This window comes from Prionailurus viverrinus, chromosome E1 (genome assembly GCF_022837055.1).
Source record: "Prionailurus viverrinus isolate Anna chromosome E1, UM_Priviv_1.0, whole genome shotgun sequence".
In the NCBI taxonomy this organism is placed as follows: Eukaryota; Metazoa; Chordata; class Mammalia; order Carnivora; family Felidae; genus Prionailurus; species Prionailurus viverrinus.
The window spans coordinates 34,424,581-34,441,523 of record NC_062574.1 but is presented as its reverse complement, the minus strand read 5'-3'; the positions used below and the strand labels follow the sequence as shown (position 1 = coordinate 34,441,523).

Here is a 16,943-nt window from a genome sequence, read left to right as displayed (position 1 = left end):
ACAGCACTGTTCTGCGTGGCATCTGGCACTGTATAAGCGCCTTACCAAGAATGCCTTACTGAATCCTCGCACCTACTCTATAAAGGAGGTGCTATCATCCCAAGTTTATAGAAGAGGAAACTAAAGAGATTTAGGAACTTGCCAAGATTGTCCAGCAAATGAGAGAAAGAGGCAGGATTCAAACCTAGACAGTCAGGTTTCAGAATGCATGATGTTAACTACCGTGTTATATGTTATCTGGGTATAACTTGGCATGGCTGTTTTATTTTTCTTTTAAGGGAAATTACAGAATCTTTAAAATTTATAATATAAATACCCACTGACCCAAAAAGCCAAAGTCTAAAAAAATCATAAAAAAACCCTGTCATAAGACGGAAATTACAAATGTAAAAGGATGATCAGAGTAGCATTCCTATAGTAGCTAAAATTGAAATGACCTAACTGATCATTAACAGGACAGAGGTAAGTTATGGATATACATAAAAGTTAAAGACTTTTAACTTTATAGTTAAAAACATCAAAGTAGAGCTTTACAAACTAAAGAAGCCCATTATATAGAGGTGCTTTTTGTTTTTGTTTATTTAAAGCAAGTTACAAAACTGTATATATAAGCCCTTTATTGCAGGAATATGGAAGGAAATGGGGAAATGTTTGTGTGTGCACTAACACTATCCTGCACAGGATTTCTAGTTAAACTTGCTGGACTAGACATAGTCATTTGTCACCCAATAGGACATAGAAAATAGATAAAGAAATTTCAGCAGACGAAATGTGAACAAAATTCTGTTAAAATAGAAAAGAGGCCAGTAACAGAAACTGATATGACAGACCAGAAAAATCTGATAAGCCACTGGGGTTTAGGGAGGAATGAACACAGCACGTTGCCAGAACCTCTGAGAAGCCCAGGAATTGAAGGAACCAGCAATCTATAGACAGGTGCATGCAAGGGGGACCCTAAAACAGAAGGATAGGACGAAAGCACAAGAAACCCTATGACAGTGAGGTCCAATCCTCCAGAACAGTGACACCTCCCCCCCGCCCCCAGAGAACTCTTGCTTTTGGCTCAGGTCCTGATCTCAAGGTCATGAGATTGAGCCCCATGTCGGCATGGAGTCTGCTTAAGATTCTCTCTCCGTCTCTCTGCCCCCGCCCTGCTACTAACCTAAGCCTAAGCAAACAAAACAAAATCCCATTAGGGTTTTACTGAGTCCAGAAAAAACAAAGTTGTAAAAGAAAGTAAATGTAATCAATATATTCTGTGGCTAAGCCGTGATCAGTATTTATATAGTCATGATGATTTAAATAATGAATGTTAATTTAACAAACACAGAGACAGAATTATATTGGGAGGATGAAAGGAAGGATGGTGATTTAAGGAGCTATCCTTGTCATCTTTCACTGTAAAGCCAACAGCTAGTATCAGCGTTTTTAAAATCTGGTTCCTTGGGGCACCCGGGTGGCTCAGTCAGTTAAGCATCCGACTTCAGCTCACGTCATGAACTCACTGTTCATGGGTTCAAGCCCCATTTCGGGCTCTGTGCTGACAGCTCAGAGCCTGGAGCTTGCTTCAGATTCTGTGTCTCCCTCTCTCTGTTCCTCCCCTGCTCTCACTCTCTGTCTCTGTCTCTCTCTGTCAAAAAAAAAAAAAAAAAAAAGATTAAAAAAAAATTTTTAATTACAAAAATAAAATAAAATCAGGTTCCTCATTTGATCCACAGAACACAGAAAGTGATTTGAGTGACTGTTGTCTCCATTCTAGATGCACAGGAGTGTAGCTAATTCATTAGCACAAGGGATGCCCTGGGGCATTAGGACTTAATTTTCTCACAGAATCTCAGCTGAGAAAACAGAAGGAGCAAGGAAGAGAACCATAAGGATGTGATTCCGATACCTGAAGAAAAATGGCAAAAGAGAACTAAGACGTGGCTGCCACCACACCACAGCCTCAGCTGTGCCGAAGCCTAAGTTCTCCATGGACAACCTGTGAAAGCCGCTCTAGTGAGGTCAATTGGGGCTCAACATGCTGGGGGAGAGTTGAGCTCAACATTGAACTGCCCCACAAGAAGGTTGGTATCAATTCCGAGCACAGCATGGACACTCGCTGGAGACCCTGGGAAAACAGGCAAAGCTGTTTCCCACCTCGGCCCCAAGTAGCAAGGGCCTGGATCCCTGCTCCCAGGACGGACCAAAGGGGGCATGACGCTGATCCCTCTCCTGCCTTCTAGACAGACCTGGGGCCTGGCAGTCCTGCCCAGCAAGGGGAGTTCCTACAGAGAGGCTTCCTCGCCCTGTTCGTTTCCCCAGAAAAGTTCAGCCACTTTTGTTGGGGCAGGGGTGGGGGGTGGGGGGAGAGAAAAAGATAATGAAGAAGAGAGAGACACTGCCTACTGTGAATGGGAATGAGGGGTGGGCAGGGGCAAGGGACTACTACTGCCCTTCAAATTTTGTATTATTACCACTTGACCTTAATACTGCACACATGTATGAGTCTAATAAAAATAATATTTTTAACTTTTACAGAGGTTCAGAATGACAAAAGCACACAAGTGCTTATAAGCAGCAGCATCTCCTAGGCTTAGGAGAGGACAAATAAAAAGCAAATTTCGCTTTTTACACTCTGCATTGTTTACACCTTTAAATAAACAGTAAGGAAAAGATGTTTTTGGGAATGCAAGCTGGTGCAGCCACTCTGGAAAACAGTATGGAGGTGCCTCAAAAAAACTAAAAATAGAACTACCCTACGACTCAGCAATTGCACTACTAGGCATCTATCCAAGGGATACAGGTGTGCTGTTTCGAAGGGACACATGCACCCCCATGTTTGTAGCAGCACTATCAACAATAGCCAAAGTATGGAAAGAGCCCAAATGTCCATTGATGGATGAATGGATAAAGAAGATGTGGTATATACATACAATGGAGTATTACTCGGCAATCAAAAAGAATGAAATCTTGCCATTTGCAACTATGTGGATGGAACTGGAGGGTATTATGCTGAGTGAAATTAGTCAGTCAGAGAAAGACAAAAATCGTATGACTTCACTCATATAAGGACTTTAAGAGAAAAAACAGATGAACATAAGGGAAGGGAAACAAAAATAATATAAAAACAGGGAGGGGGACAAAACAGAAGAGACTCATAAATATGGAGAACAAACTGAGGGTTATTATAGGGGTTGTGGGAGGGGGGATGGGCTAAATGGATAAGGGACACTAAGGAACCTACTCCTGAAATCATTGTTGCACTATATGCTAATTTGGATGTAAATTTTAAAAAATAAAAAATTAAATTAAAAAAAGAAAAGAAAATATGTTTTCACAGGACACAGCCTTTGAAATCAGAGAGTCTTAGATTGAATGCCAGCTCCACTTGCTAACTTGGTAATCTTGGGCAAGTTACTATACAATTCTGAGCTTCCTTGACTGTTAAATGGGGATAAAGATATTTACTTCATAAGGTTGCAATTAAAACTATATTAAATGAGGAGCACCTGGGTGGCTCAGTTGGTTGAGCATCCAACTTTGGCTTAGTCATGATCTCACAGCTTGTGAGTTTGAGCCCCGCATCAGGCATTGTGCTGAACAGAGCAGAGCCTGCTTGGGATTCTTGCTCTCTCTCAAAATAAATAAACTATATATATATATATATAAATACATATATATATAAAATATTAAATGAGGATAATGACAATACCACCTAACATTTTATTAAAGTAGGCCCTTTGCCAATGATTTAACATACATTTACTTCTCACAATCATCTTAAGTATTATCAGGATTCTTTCCTTTTTTTTTTAAATTTTTTAATGTTTATTTACTTTTGAGAGAAAGAGACAGAGGCGTGAGTTGGCGAGGGGCAGAGAGAGGGAGACATAGAATTTGAAGCAGGCTCCAGGCTCTGAGCTGTCAGCACAGAGCCCGACACAGGGCTCGAGTTCATGGACGACTGGAATTCATGGACTGCTAGATCATGACCTGAGCTGAAGTCAGACGCTTAACCAATTGAGCCACCCAGGCACCCCAGAATTCTCTTTTATGGATGAAAAAATATATCTCAGATTCAAATCCAAGGCAGTATTTGAACCCACATAGTCTTACTCTAGGTTCATGCTTTTGATCATGACTGCAGTGATCAATCAATGGTAATTTTACAGTCATTATTATTAAAGGATAAATGTTATGGATGATCAATCAATGGTAATTTTATAGTCATTATTATTAAAGGATAAATGTTATGGATGAAATTAGGAGAAGGGAAGTAGCTCCTGTGTGACATTCTTGAACATCCATATGCTTTAGACGACCTTGATTAAGATTTAGATGACACATAACAGTTCTCTTGCCACCACTAAACAGCCTCCCCATGTAAAATGAGACTGATTTCTTCCAATAATGATAGCATTACAGTTTAGGGGGTGGGGGGAGTCGTTTTTGTTTTTGAGTAGGCTCCAACGCCCAGCATGGGGCTTGAACTCACGACCCTGAGATCAAGAGCCATATGCTCCACCAATTGAGCCAGCCAGGCACCCTGAAATCATTTTTTAAGGGGGTACATAATCTTTTTCCTGATCTGGGGGAAGGAACAAAGTTTGCTCAAATTGTTACTTCCCCTACTCCTGTTTCTGTTTCCTCAAATTCCAGAAAGTATTGGTTACACCTTGGCTGTCTTTTTCCCCTGTCCTTCCATGTTTCTAACCCCTGATGCTGCAATGGCAACATTTCACAAAATATTTAAACCATTTCAAAAGTGGAAACTGGAATATAATAGCAACATTTCTTCAGCAAAACATTTGAATGCATTTTTTCTGCCCAGAGACCAGAGAACAACAGTATGCTTCTGGGAGAGGGGAAAAGGAAGGATAAGATGTCTTAATTTAACATTTACAGTACCTTGAGCCTTTATATCCACTGAGATCTTTGTCCATATCCAACTCAGGAGTGGATTCAATGATTGCTTGAACTTCTGACTTCTCTTCATTTTCAGCAGAACCTTAGGAAAAGGACAAGATGACATAAATAATGCATATATCACATACTGCCCCTAATATAAAAATCCTGTTGCTTTAATGGTTGTAAATTCATCATTTCAACATAAAAAAATTTTAAGGAGTGGGTTCTAGGAAACATGGGGTTAGACAACATGTCATATATTCAATTAACAGTCAATATCAGAAACCGGTTTGTTTTGGGTTTCTTGGGACACAGTCCATTGCATCCCAGGCCAGAACGCCTTGTTTTTGTTTTTTACTAACTAAGGAGTGAAACACAGAGAAATTAAAGATGAAGACTTATGATCTAAGGCCAGGGGCAGAAAAAGACTGTTCTCCTGCGTTTCAGGCTCCCCAAACCCAGCTGTCCAAAATTTTATTTGATCATCACCTCTTTTCAGCTTATTTACAATTGAAGATAATTTTATAACTCTAAAGCAGTAACACTCCTAAAATGTATCTTTTCATACCCACATGATCTTTGCCAGAAAGTAACTGAGGTAAGAACTGAGGTCACTTACCTGTTGATACATTTCTAGTTTCTTGAGCTACCTGTACTTCAATATGCTTGCTTATCTCTGACTTATTTGGTGTATCTGCAGCCTTCACAAATCCTTCATTATCTTCCTTTAAGGGAGTATCCGTAGGAATTACTGCCACATCTGACGCAGCTGTTGATGCTGGAGTGGTAGCTTTAGATCCTCCTTGGCTAACATCAGAAAGTTCATCCTACAAAATAAAAAGAATTATGGTAAAATCTTTAAATGATTCATTTACTTTAAACCGTTTTCTTAAATGGGTTAAGGAAAAGACTTACAGAGAGAAAATTCTATTAAAAAATCAGTAACAGTCACTGACTGAAGGGCACCCAGGTGGCTCAGTTGGTTAAGCATCCAACTTGGGCTCAGGTCATGATCTCACAGTTTGTGAGCTGGAGCCTTGTGTCGGCCTTTGTGCTGACAGCTCAGAGCCTGGAGCCTGCTTTGGATCCTGTGTCTCCCTCTTTCTTTGACCTCCCCTGCTCACCCCGTCTCTCTCTCTCAAAAATAAATAAACATTAAAGAAAAAAAAAAAAAAGACTTAGTGAAGTGCTTACACATACTAAGTATTTAAAGTGTTAGCAATTATTACAATGTATAACAATACACTCTGCACAACTCTGAGAGTTCTGAAACACATGGCCTAAGGCAAAAGTATAAATAAACGTAACTTAAAAAATTAAATTATGCTATGGTGGGGGATGATCTTTAGTGACTCTTATTTCTCCCTTTAAAATGCTATCCTTTTTAACTACTAAAGAACGTTGTTAAAAACTAACAATATACCAATCAAAATTAAAGCATACTCTAAGCTTTGTATTACACCATCTGAGAGATTTAGGTTGGTTTTGGTGCTGAGAAGTCAGAGTATGCTCAAATTCAAATTTAAAACTCTACCCAAGTATAAGAAAGCATTTTTGTCATATGGTCAACTACTGGTGCTATGGTGGACAGAAATGACAATGAAAGCAATCACACTCGGAGAACTTTATCACCAAAACTCTTAGCTTTACAACATTAAAACATTTTCACCTTCATTATCATCTCCTAATATTAATTTGCTATCATGAATTTTGATGTAGTATAAATTTCACTACCAAGAGTGGCTGAACAAATATAAAACCAATTACCAGATGAGAATATAGATTTACATAAATTGTATTTGCTGTGGCAAATCAAGAGCTCTTTATCCAGAAGATGTGGTGTATATATACAATGGAATATTATTCAGCCATAAAAAAAATAATTAAATCTTGCCATTTGCGACATGGATGGAGCTAGAGAATATTATGCTAAGTGAAATAAGCCAGTCAAAGAAAGACAAATACCATATGATTTCAGTCATATGTAGAATTTAAGAAACAAATGAACAAAGTGGTGAGGGGGAAACAAACTGAAAACCAGACACTTCACTATCCTGAACAAAAACATGGGTCGCAGAGGGGAGGTGGGTGGAGGGATGGGTGAAATAGATGAAGGGGATCAATGAGTATACTCATCTTGATGGGCACTGAGGAGTATATGGAACTGTTGAGCCACTCTCTTATACACCTGAAACTACTATAACACTGTCAGTCTCAAATATAACACTGAAACTAAATATTTATAAATAACTGACATTATATGACTGAATATATATATTCATATATTTGTGTGTGTACATATATATATACATATATATACATATATATACATATATGTGTGTGTGTATATATACATATATATACATATATATAAACTGAATAAATAACTGAAATTAAAGTTTAAAAAAAGTTCTTTATCCCTTCCACAGTGTCCTGCCCCCAACTCTTCATCCCTGTCCCAGGCTCTGAGGGTTGTTGTTATTTTTTCCCCCTGATTTTTGTTTGTAAATGATGAGAGACGTAAAACATCACAGAATGTGAATGCCACTCCTGCATGAGTTACCCATTTAAGAGTCTGAGTATCGTGGCTCTATTGGTGGGCTTGAGCTCTAACACATGGTTAAAACCCAAGTGTTTGCCAATGACCTTCATCCCAGAAAATGCGTGCTATTCTCCACATTTATTTATTTTTGAAAGACAGAGAGACACAGAGCGTGAGTGGGGGAGGGGCGGGGGGGGTACGACACAGAATCCGAAGCAGACTCCAGGCTGAGCTGTCAGCACAGTTTGCGGGGCTCAAACCCACAAACCATGAGATCATGACCTGAGTTGAAGTCGGATGCTTAACCGACAGAGCCACCCAAGCACCCCTACATATATATACTTCTAAAGAAAGAGTGTACATATGACATAATTTGTAACAGCAAAAAACTGCAAACAACCTAAATGCTTCAAAACAGATTAAGCAAATTACACCATATCCATATAAGAGACTAATATGCAGCAATTAAAAACTGTGTTGTAGAAGGGTACTTCCTGAAATGGAAAATTTTCAAAATATTTTGCAAATGAGACTGGGAATTGAAAGAAGTCAGTGCAGGGGTGCCTGGGAGGCTCAGCCTGTTAACCATCTGATTCTCGATTTTGGCTCAGGTCACGATCTCACGGTTATACGATTGAGTCCCTCAGCAAGGAGACTGCTTGAGATCCTCTCTCTCCCTCTGTGTCCCTCCTCCACTCACGTGCACACATGTGCACACGCACACTCTCTCTCTCTTTCAAAAACCAAAACAGAACAAAAGAACAATTCAGTACAGTATGAGCAACTTAAAAAAACATGGCTAGAAAAAGCTCTGTTACAACAATGATTTTGATAGTGGTTGCGACTGGGTAGTTGGATACTAAGTGATTTTTGCTTTTCCTTTTGCCCTTGTTGGCATATATATATGTATACACACCCACATATATATACATACATATATGCATATACATGTAAGTAGAAAAAATTACAAAACTCAGAATATAAATCTATATATGTAGTCTCAAACTTCTAGCTATATAAAGTGGCTACAGATAATAGGTAAAAAAACTTTTTATTGCTTTTAATATTTCTCGGTTTCTAAATTTTTTAACGGTAGGCATGCATTACTATCATAAAAAGGAAAAAAGTAAATTAAGTTTAAAATCAATTTGAATTGGGGTGCCTGGGTCGTTCAGTCAATTGAGCATCCGACTTCGGCTCAGGTCATGATCTCGCGGTCTGTGAGTTTGAGTCCTGTGTCAGGCTCTGTGCTGACAGCTCAGAGCCTGGAGCCTGCTTCAGCTTCTGTGTCTCCCTCTCTCTCTGCTCCACGCCCCCCCCCCCCCCCCCGCCTCATGCTCTGTCTCTTTCTGTCAAAAATTAAAAAAAAAAATTAAAAAAATTTTTTTAAAAATAAAATAAATTTGAATTAGTATAACTAGATGAAGTTATCTTTCACTTTGAAAGAAAGTTTTGAGAACACCATTCATACTACTAATGAATTGGGAGCTATCCATTCATTACTGCCTTGTAAGTTTAAGATAACTGCTTATCTGTCACCTGAAGTGCAACACTAAATAACCATATGCTGATAAAATTAGCTATAATGTGGAGAGCCTGGGTGGCTCAGTCTGTTAAAGGTCCAACTCTTGGTTTTGACTCTGGACATGATGCCACAGTTCACGAGATGGAGCTCTGGGTCAGCAAGAGTCGGACACTTAAACAAGTGAGCCACCCAGGCACCCCACGAAGAAAATGTTTTATATTTGTCATGGGCTATCCAAATAACATGAGGTTTTTTTATCTGTAACTTACTTCCCTTTTATACTTTTACCATATAAAAATATTTTACACTCATTAAAATAGCTCACTGTGTGGGCTGTACTTCTGGATCTCAGGGACACAGCATGAGAGCTGAGGAGGGAAAAGCTGTGAATTTCAGGGGACAGTTTTCAAAAGTGGCACTTCTTGTTGGTCCCCCAAGCAGTGGTGACATAAAGCTCCTGAGATTAGTAAAAGCACTGACAGGAAAAGTATCTGCTACAGTGTTTGCTTGGAGGCACCATATTCTTTTAAAGAAAAAAAAATTTTTAATGTTTATTTTTGAGACAGAGGAAGACAGAGCACAAGTGGGGGTTGGGGCAGAGAGAGAGGGAGACACAGAATCTGAAACAGGCTCCAGGCTCTAAGCTGTCAGCACAGAGCCCAATGCGGGGCTTGAACCCACGAACTGTGAGATCATGACCTGACCCGAAGTCGGACGCTTAACCGACTGAGCCACCCAGGCGCCCCTGGAGGCACAATATTCTTACACTGCACCTACTACAAAAGAAATTATGAAACTCTGTCACTAACAATGCCTCCAACTAAGATACAGTGAAGAAAGACAAGCCTAAATATTAACCTGTTAAAAGATAAAACACATCACTTTTGGTCAACAGTAGGTTCATAAAATAGCATATGCAAAATGAGAGAGAATTCTTATTAGAACCTAATGGAAACTGGGAGCATTTATATAAATTATTCAATATAAAGTTACAGGGGAGTTGCATGCTATTATTTGACATTCAGTCTGTGACTTGTGGAGACCTCCAATTCCTATTTTATACTAGTCATTTGCCAAGTTGTACTGTTTTAGCTAATGGTCTTTTTTTTTTAAGTGTTTATTTGAATTCCAGTGAGTTAATATACAGTGTAATATTAGTTTCAGGTGTAGAATATAGTGATTCAACACTTCCATACATCACCAAGTGCTCATCACAACAAGTGTACCCCTTAATCCCCATCACCTATTTAACCTACCCACCTCCCTTCTGGGAACCATCAAGTTTGTTCTTTTTTTCCCCCTTTGCTCATTTGTTTTGTTTTCTAAATTCCACATATGAGTGAAATCATATGGTATTTGTCTTTCTCTGACTGACTTGTTTTGTTTAGAATTATACTCTCTAGCTCCATCCATGTCTTTGCAAATGGCAAGATTCGTTCTTTTTTATGGATGAGTACTATTCCATTGTGTGTGTGTGTGTGTGTGTGTGTGTGTGTGTGTGTGTGTGTGTGTATGCATATATATACCACATCTTTATCCATTCATCAGTCGATGGACACTTAGGCTGCTTCTATAGTTTGGCAATTGTAGATAATGCTGCTATAAACACTGGGGTGCATGTTACCCTTTGAATTAGTATTTTTGTATTCTTTGGGTAGATACCGAGTAGTGCAAATTGCTGGATCATCGGGTAGTTCTATTTTTAAATGTTTGAGGAACCCCCATACTGTTTTCCAGAATGCCTGAACCAGTCTGCACTCCCACCAACAATGCAAGAGGGTTCCCCTTTCTCTGAACCCCTGCCAACACCCGTTGTTTAGCTAAGTCTCGATTACAATTGCCTCTTTATGTGAAGACCACTGCCCTATCAATTCCAATTACCTGGTGTCCTTAACACATCCTCTTCAAACATGTGGCACTGGGTGCCTTACATGGTTGTCAAATCTCTATCAAATGTACTAATTTGTAACCCATTTCCCCCCTCCAGTTTTTACGGGATTCTCACATTGTAGGCTGAGCATGTCACTGGAGAATGTCCACAAAAAGAAGGATGCTGATTTGGGATTCCAGTGCTATGCCTATAGGGGAACGGCGCTCCGATGCATATTAAATTGTGTTTTAATAGAATAGGCGTCCTTCAAAGATGTTATGTGAACAGGCAAAAAGCACAAAAAGATGCTCAACATTACTAATCATCAGAGAAATACATATCAAAACTATAATATTACCTCACACTCATTAGGATGGCTATCAAAACAAACAGAAAATAACAAGAGTTGGTGAGATGTGGAGAAATTAGAACCCTTGTACACAGTTTGTGGGATTATACAACGGTACACCTGCCCTGGAAACAGTGTGGTATTTCCTCAGAAAATTAAAAACAGAACTGCCACATGATCAATCCAGTAATACCCCTTCCAGATATACATCCAAAAGAATTGAAAGCAGAATCATGAAGAGATACTTGCTCACCCATGTTCATAGCAGCATTATTCAAAATAGCCAAGAGGTTGAAGATCCAAATGTCCATCAAGAGATGAATGGACACATCAAATGCGGTCTATATATACAATGGAGTATTTATTATTCAGCCTTAAAAAGAAAGGAAATCCTGAAACATACTACAACGGAGATGAATCTTGAGGACATTATGCTAAGTGAAATAAGCCAGTCACAAAAGACAAATACCACATGATTCCACATAGATGAGTACCTAAAGTAGTCCAACTCATAGAAGAGAAAGTAGAATGGTGGTTACTGGAGCTGGGAGGAGGGGGAACGAGCGACTTGTTTAGTAGGTATAGAGTTTCATATTTGCAAGACGAAAAACCTCTGGAGATCTGTCTCGCAACCATGTGAATATTCTTAACATGGCTGAACTGTGTGCTTTAAAAAATGAGTAAGATGGTAAATTGTGTTGTTGTTTTTTTTAATTTTTATTTTATTTTTGAGAGACAGAGAGATACAGACTATGAGAGAGGGAGACACAGAATCCGAAGCAGGCTCCAGGCTCTGAGCTGTCAGCGCAGAGCCCGATGCGGGACTTGAACTCACAACTGTGAGATCATGACCTGAGCTGAAGTCAGACGCTTAACCCAGGCACCCCGAGTAAGATGGTAAATTGTATACTGTATGTATTTTACTACACACAAAAGAAAACAGGTGTCATTACTTTTAGCTTCACTTGAGATACCATGGCGAAAGCTATCTGGTCTTTGTGCCCTTTTCTTACTGGTTTTAGAGATCAGGCTAAAAGTCTACAAGCCTTTAGAAAATATTTTCAGTTGTTCCATTCATCAAACGCCTCCCTCGTGTGCTCAGTCCTGTACAGAATACATAGGTCATGTGTTAGTCACCACTCCCCCATAAGTATTTATGTTCTGAGACACTGTAAGTTTACAATTACTGAAGATAAATTATTCCACGAAGGACAACTTGGAAATGTCCAGTGTTTTCCTAAGTAGCCTGCTTGACTTCATCTGAAATAAGCCAAATAAAAGTGCAAGCAACTCTGTTACATAAGTCTTTTTTTTTGTTTGTTTGTTTATTTACTTAGAGAGAGAGAGAGAGAGAGAGAGACAGCACTAGCATGCGTGCGCCAGCCAGCAGGGGGGAGGGGCAGAGACAGAGGAGAGAGAGACTCCCAAGCAGGCTCAGTCCCACAAACCTCGAGATCACGACCTGAGCCAAAATCAAGAGTCAGATGCCCAACTGATCGAGCCACCCAGGCGCCCCCTAAGTCTGTCTTTTGGAGTCAAAGATTTTTAAGTCTTTGAAAGTAAAGACAAAATTACAAGAGGTAACCAGCTCCATGAATCCCCACTATAACACTTATCACCTTATATTTTAATTTTTATGTTTACATTTCTTTCTCCACAAGTAAAAGTGAAATGTCTAAAGCAGTGGTTCTTAAGCTCTTTTGATTTACAACTCTCTGTATGGCATAAGAGAAACACAAAATTCTGTGTGTACATTTATTTTCTGGAAAGTTTCGTAACTTTGATTCTTAAAGGAGTGTGTGACCCAAAGAAACACTGAGGACCTTAACTCTAGACACAGTTAGATGGACTAACTCTAGATGTTAATTATACTTTGGGTTTAAGAAAATTCTGATTACTAAAGGAGAGGTATGAATGTCCTGGCCCTGAGGATATTTCTGAACAAAGGGGGCGCTGTTTCACTGTCACTGAGAGATGAAGGGCTTCCATGGACCTGGGTGAGTAGTGGGTAGCAGAGAATCTTATTTGTTGTCCTATCCTATCCCCAGTGCCCAGCGTTATCAAGACTGACGTGAAGAAGGCTCACAACAGTTGTTTAGTCAATAAAGCCAAATGGTGCCCTGATTGAAGCTAAAGAAATCTGCTCAACTAGGGAGGCAGCCCACGGGAAAATGACACGCTGGGGCAGTCTCCAGGATACATACAAGTTATGTCCATTCTGTCCCGAGGAAGGCATCTGCAAATTTGTACAGGGGTATCTGTATGTTTCTTACCTAGGAAATGGATAGATGGAAATAGGCTGAATTTCCATAGGATTTACTTATATTTTCTCTCCTTTATTTTAAAATGCTGGCTTTAGGGGAGGAATAATTTATAGATTACAATAAAGCCCTAGCAACCACTGGAGAAGAAATATAATTTTCTCCTGTATTTCAGTGAAAAACATCAGTAGTCTTGAGAACAGCAGATGAGTAAATAACCAATAGTTAATCGCTTTTGTTTACTTTCTGTAAAGTGATCTGAAACACCATTCTCACATCCTGTTCTACAGCCTTCAGAGGTTCAGGACACTCCTGGGAAGAAGGAAATATTATGCAAGAGATAACAAGATCATGTATTTACTGGGTATATCTGGCTTGCTCTACCTCTCAGGATAATAAGATCTCTGTAACCTACTGTTGTTGTTGTTGTTGTTGTTGTTTGGGGCCTTTTTTTTAATGTTTATTTATTTTTGAGAGAGAGAGAGAGCAAGCGAGCAGGGGAGGGACAAAGAAAGAGGGGGACACAGGATCCACAGTGGATCCACAGCCAGCTCTGTGCTGAGAACCTGACGTGGGACTCGAACTCATGAACCACAAGAGCATGACCTGAGCCAAAGTTGGATGCTTAACCGAACGAGCCACCCAGGTGCTCCATAATCTACTCTGTTAAAATGAGGGTTTGGGGGCTTTGTTTTAATTTCATTTAAAAACACCTCCTTAAGCCTCTAGTTTAAAAGATAATCGTGGCTCAGAAATCAGCACTTGGATCATGTCTTACCTAACTCTTTACCAATAAATGGCACACCATTTAATCCTTTTGTCTTTTCACACAACTCTGAGACCCTCCTGAAATCTATTCTAATCATCTTGCATATTTAACATGCAAAACATTCCAGTACACTTGGAAATGTTTACTCCACCCTCCTCTCACCCCACTGCCATATCTGAAACTGTTAGATATCACTAATAATCGAAGGATGACCAAGATTGAAATCCTTTTTCACAAAAACAACTATTTGTTCATTTTCTTTGTTTCTATCTCTACATTTGCCCTCTATGAGACAAGTGTTTCTCTCAAACACAAAGCAACCATAAGCTTTAAATATTCTTGGTCTGGAAATTCATCAAAGTGTTTTTCAAAGCCTAAAATATGGCTGCTAGCTCTCTGTTAATTCTCTCAAAAAGCCATAGATTATCAAGGCATGATTCACTTTATAAAAAAACACACCGCCTTTCAATGTTTGTTATATGATCTTTGACTCTGGATCATCATCATCTTTAACCCTTCTCAACTGTTCAATTTATCAAAAGTTGGCAGGGGGGTGGGGTGGGAGTGGCTTTGGGTGGCTCTCTATCAAAATGGAAAAACTGTGAACACACATTTTTTAATAAAAAACAAACAGCAAACTACAGGAAAATACTTAGGAGCATATAGCCATTTATCTTACAAAGATATTATAAGTATGTATTATCTATGTGCACATATTAAAAAAAAAAGGTCTAAGGACAGATATACCAATGATTCACAATGACTACAGAAAAGTAGGGAATTTAGGCTTGGAGAAACTTTAGTCTAGATTCATCAATATTATTTAAAATTGGGAAATTGAGTTAATATTTAAAAATTATGAATCCCGTTTTATAAAATATTTGGACACAGAGAGCACCTTAATAATATTTCTAGTATCTGGTATAGTGGGTACTAAATAAATACTTTTTTTTTAATTTTAATATTTATTTATTTTTGAGAGAGAGAGACAGAGACAGAGACAGAGACAGAGACAGAGACAGAAACTGAAGCAGGCTCCAGGCTCTGAGCTCTGCCAGCACAGAGCCTGACGTGGGGCTCAAATCCACGAACCGTGAGATCATGACCTGAGCCGAGTTCGCACACTTAACCAACTGAGCCACCCAGGCACCCAATAAATACTTTTTAACACAAAAAGCAAAGTACTGGGTTTTCAACATGAAATTATTAGTTATTTTTCTTATTCTAAAAGCTTGTCTAAACATTAAATATCAATAAGAATATAATAAATACTTATGTGCCAATTACTTCAAAAGAAGCCATCTTTGATGCAAGCTTTAAAAAACCATAATTTTCAAATGGTATTATTTATATTTTTACCAATTTTCATTCTCAACATACATTAGCACCTTGGTCAACACACTACCCGGTAAATATGTCAAAATGAAAAAAAATCTCACTTCAAACACCCACTAAGAAGGAACTGATTTCCATTTTCCCTTCTCAAGCAAGATTTTATTTATTTATTTTTTTACATCTATTCATCGTTGAGAGACAGAGTGAGATAGAGCACATGCTGGCAAAGGACAGAGAAAGAAGGAGACACAGAATCCGAAGCAGGCTCCAGGCTCTGAGCTGTCAGCACAGAGCCTGATGCGGGGCTAGAACCCACGAACCGTGAGATGATGACCTAAGCCGAAGTCAGTCACTTAACCAACTGAGCCACCCAGGCGCCCCTCTCCAAGCAAGATTTTAAAGGGGGAGAACGTATATACCTTACAATTTTGTCAGTTGTACCTCAGTAAAGACGAAGGAATGGATGAACATACATACATACATACATACATACATACATACAAATAAATAAATAAATAAATAAATAAATAAATAAATAAACAAATAAATAAATAAATAAAGAGAGAGAGAGAAAGTACTGAAGATTAAAAGCAGTAAATTTTCCATCTTTTATTCTCTTCGAACCCCAACCATCAGCTGTGGCTGGTTCCTGAACTTATCATATGAGGATATATGTGAGGAAAAAAGCTTATATACAATAAATGAAGTTACAGAAGAAATTCCTTATCCTTTGTCACAAGCAAAATCATGAAATATTACAACATATAATCCATTTTTCTTAAAATTGTATTTTATTTTACCCTATTCTAAACACTAATACAAAAATCCAAAAGGAGGTAATATATAGTGTAAACAAATGGGAAAACACAACATAAGCATCAAAGAAATGCTACAGGCAATCACGTTTCAATCAACAAGCACATTCAATCCCTGAGCAGCAGTGAACTGTAGTGAGGGGACACAGAAAAATAAAAGAGTGGGGGGCATCTGCTGGTGCCAGAAAGGAAGTGAAAGATACATAAGTCAACCTGGAAAAAGCTCCCCAATTCCAAAGCCGTAACAATTTGAGCAACAAAATAAATGATAGCACTAGATAACCCACAGAATAAAATAAATATCCGTGAGTTCAAACAAGGAAGGAAGGAAGGAAGGAAGAAAGGAAAGAAGGAAGGAAGGAAGGAAGGAAGGAAGGAAGGAAGGAAGGAAGGCAGGCAGGCAGGCAGGCAGAAGGGAGGAAGGGGCTCACCCTCACAGAAGAATTAAAGTTAATGTAGAATGGATGAAGAAAACAGAAAATAAGCATTGGATCACTACAGTAATGACTGTAAGATCCAGTGACGGATACTAAAATAAGTAGCTGAAAGTTTGAAGAGAAACGGGATATTTGCACAGTCTCCGAGGA

General features: G+C 38.9%; 1 protein-coding gene across 3 annotated transcripts in view; it reads right to left on the bottom strand.

Moving 5' to 3' along the window:
- Nucleotides 1-16,943, bottom strand: part of SPAG9 (sperm associated antigen 9) — a 133,327-nt gene that overhangs the window by 41,951 nt on the left and 74,433 nt on the right. For all 3 annotated transcript variants that reach the window (XM_047832576.1, XM_047832577.1, XM_047832578.1), the window contains 2 exons: nucleotides 5,510-5,717; nucleotides 4,891-4,990 (listed from right to left, as the gene is read on the bottom strand). In XM_047832576.1, the coding sequence (XP_047688532.1) occupies nucleotides 4,891-4,990; nucleotides 5,510-5,717 (308 nt within the window). The remainder of the gene's footprint in view (nucleotides 1-4,890; nucleotides 4,991-5,509; nucleotides 5,718-16,943) is intronic.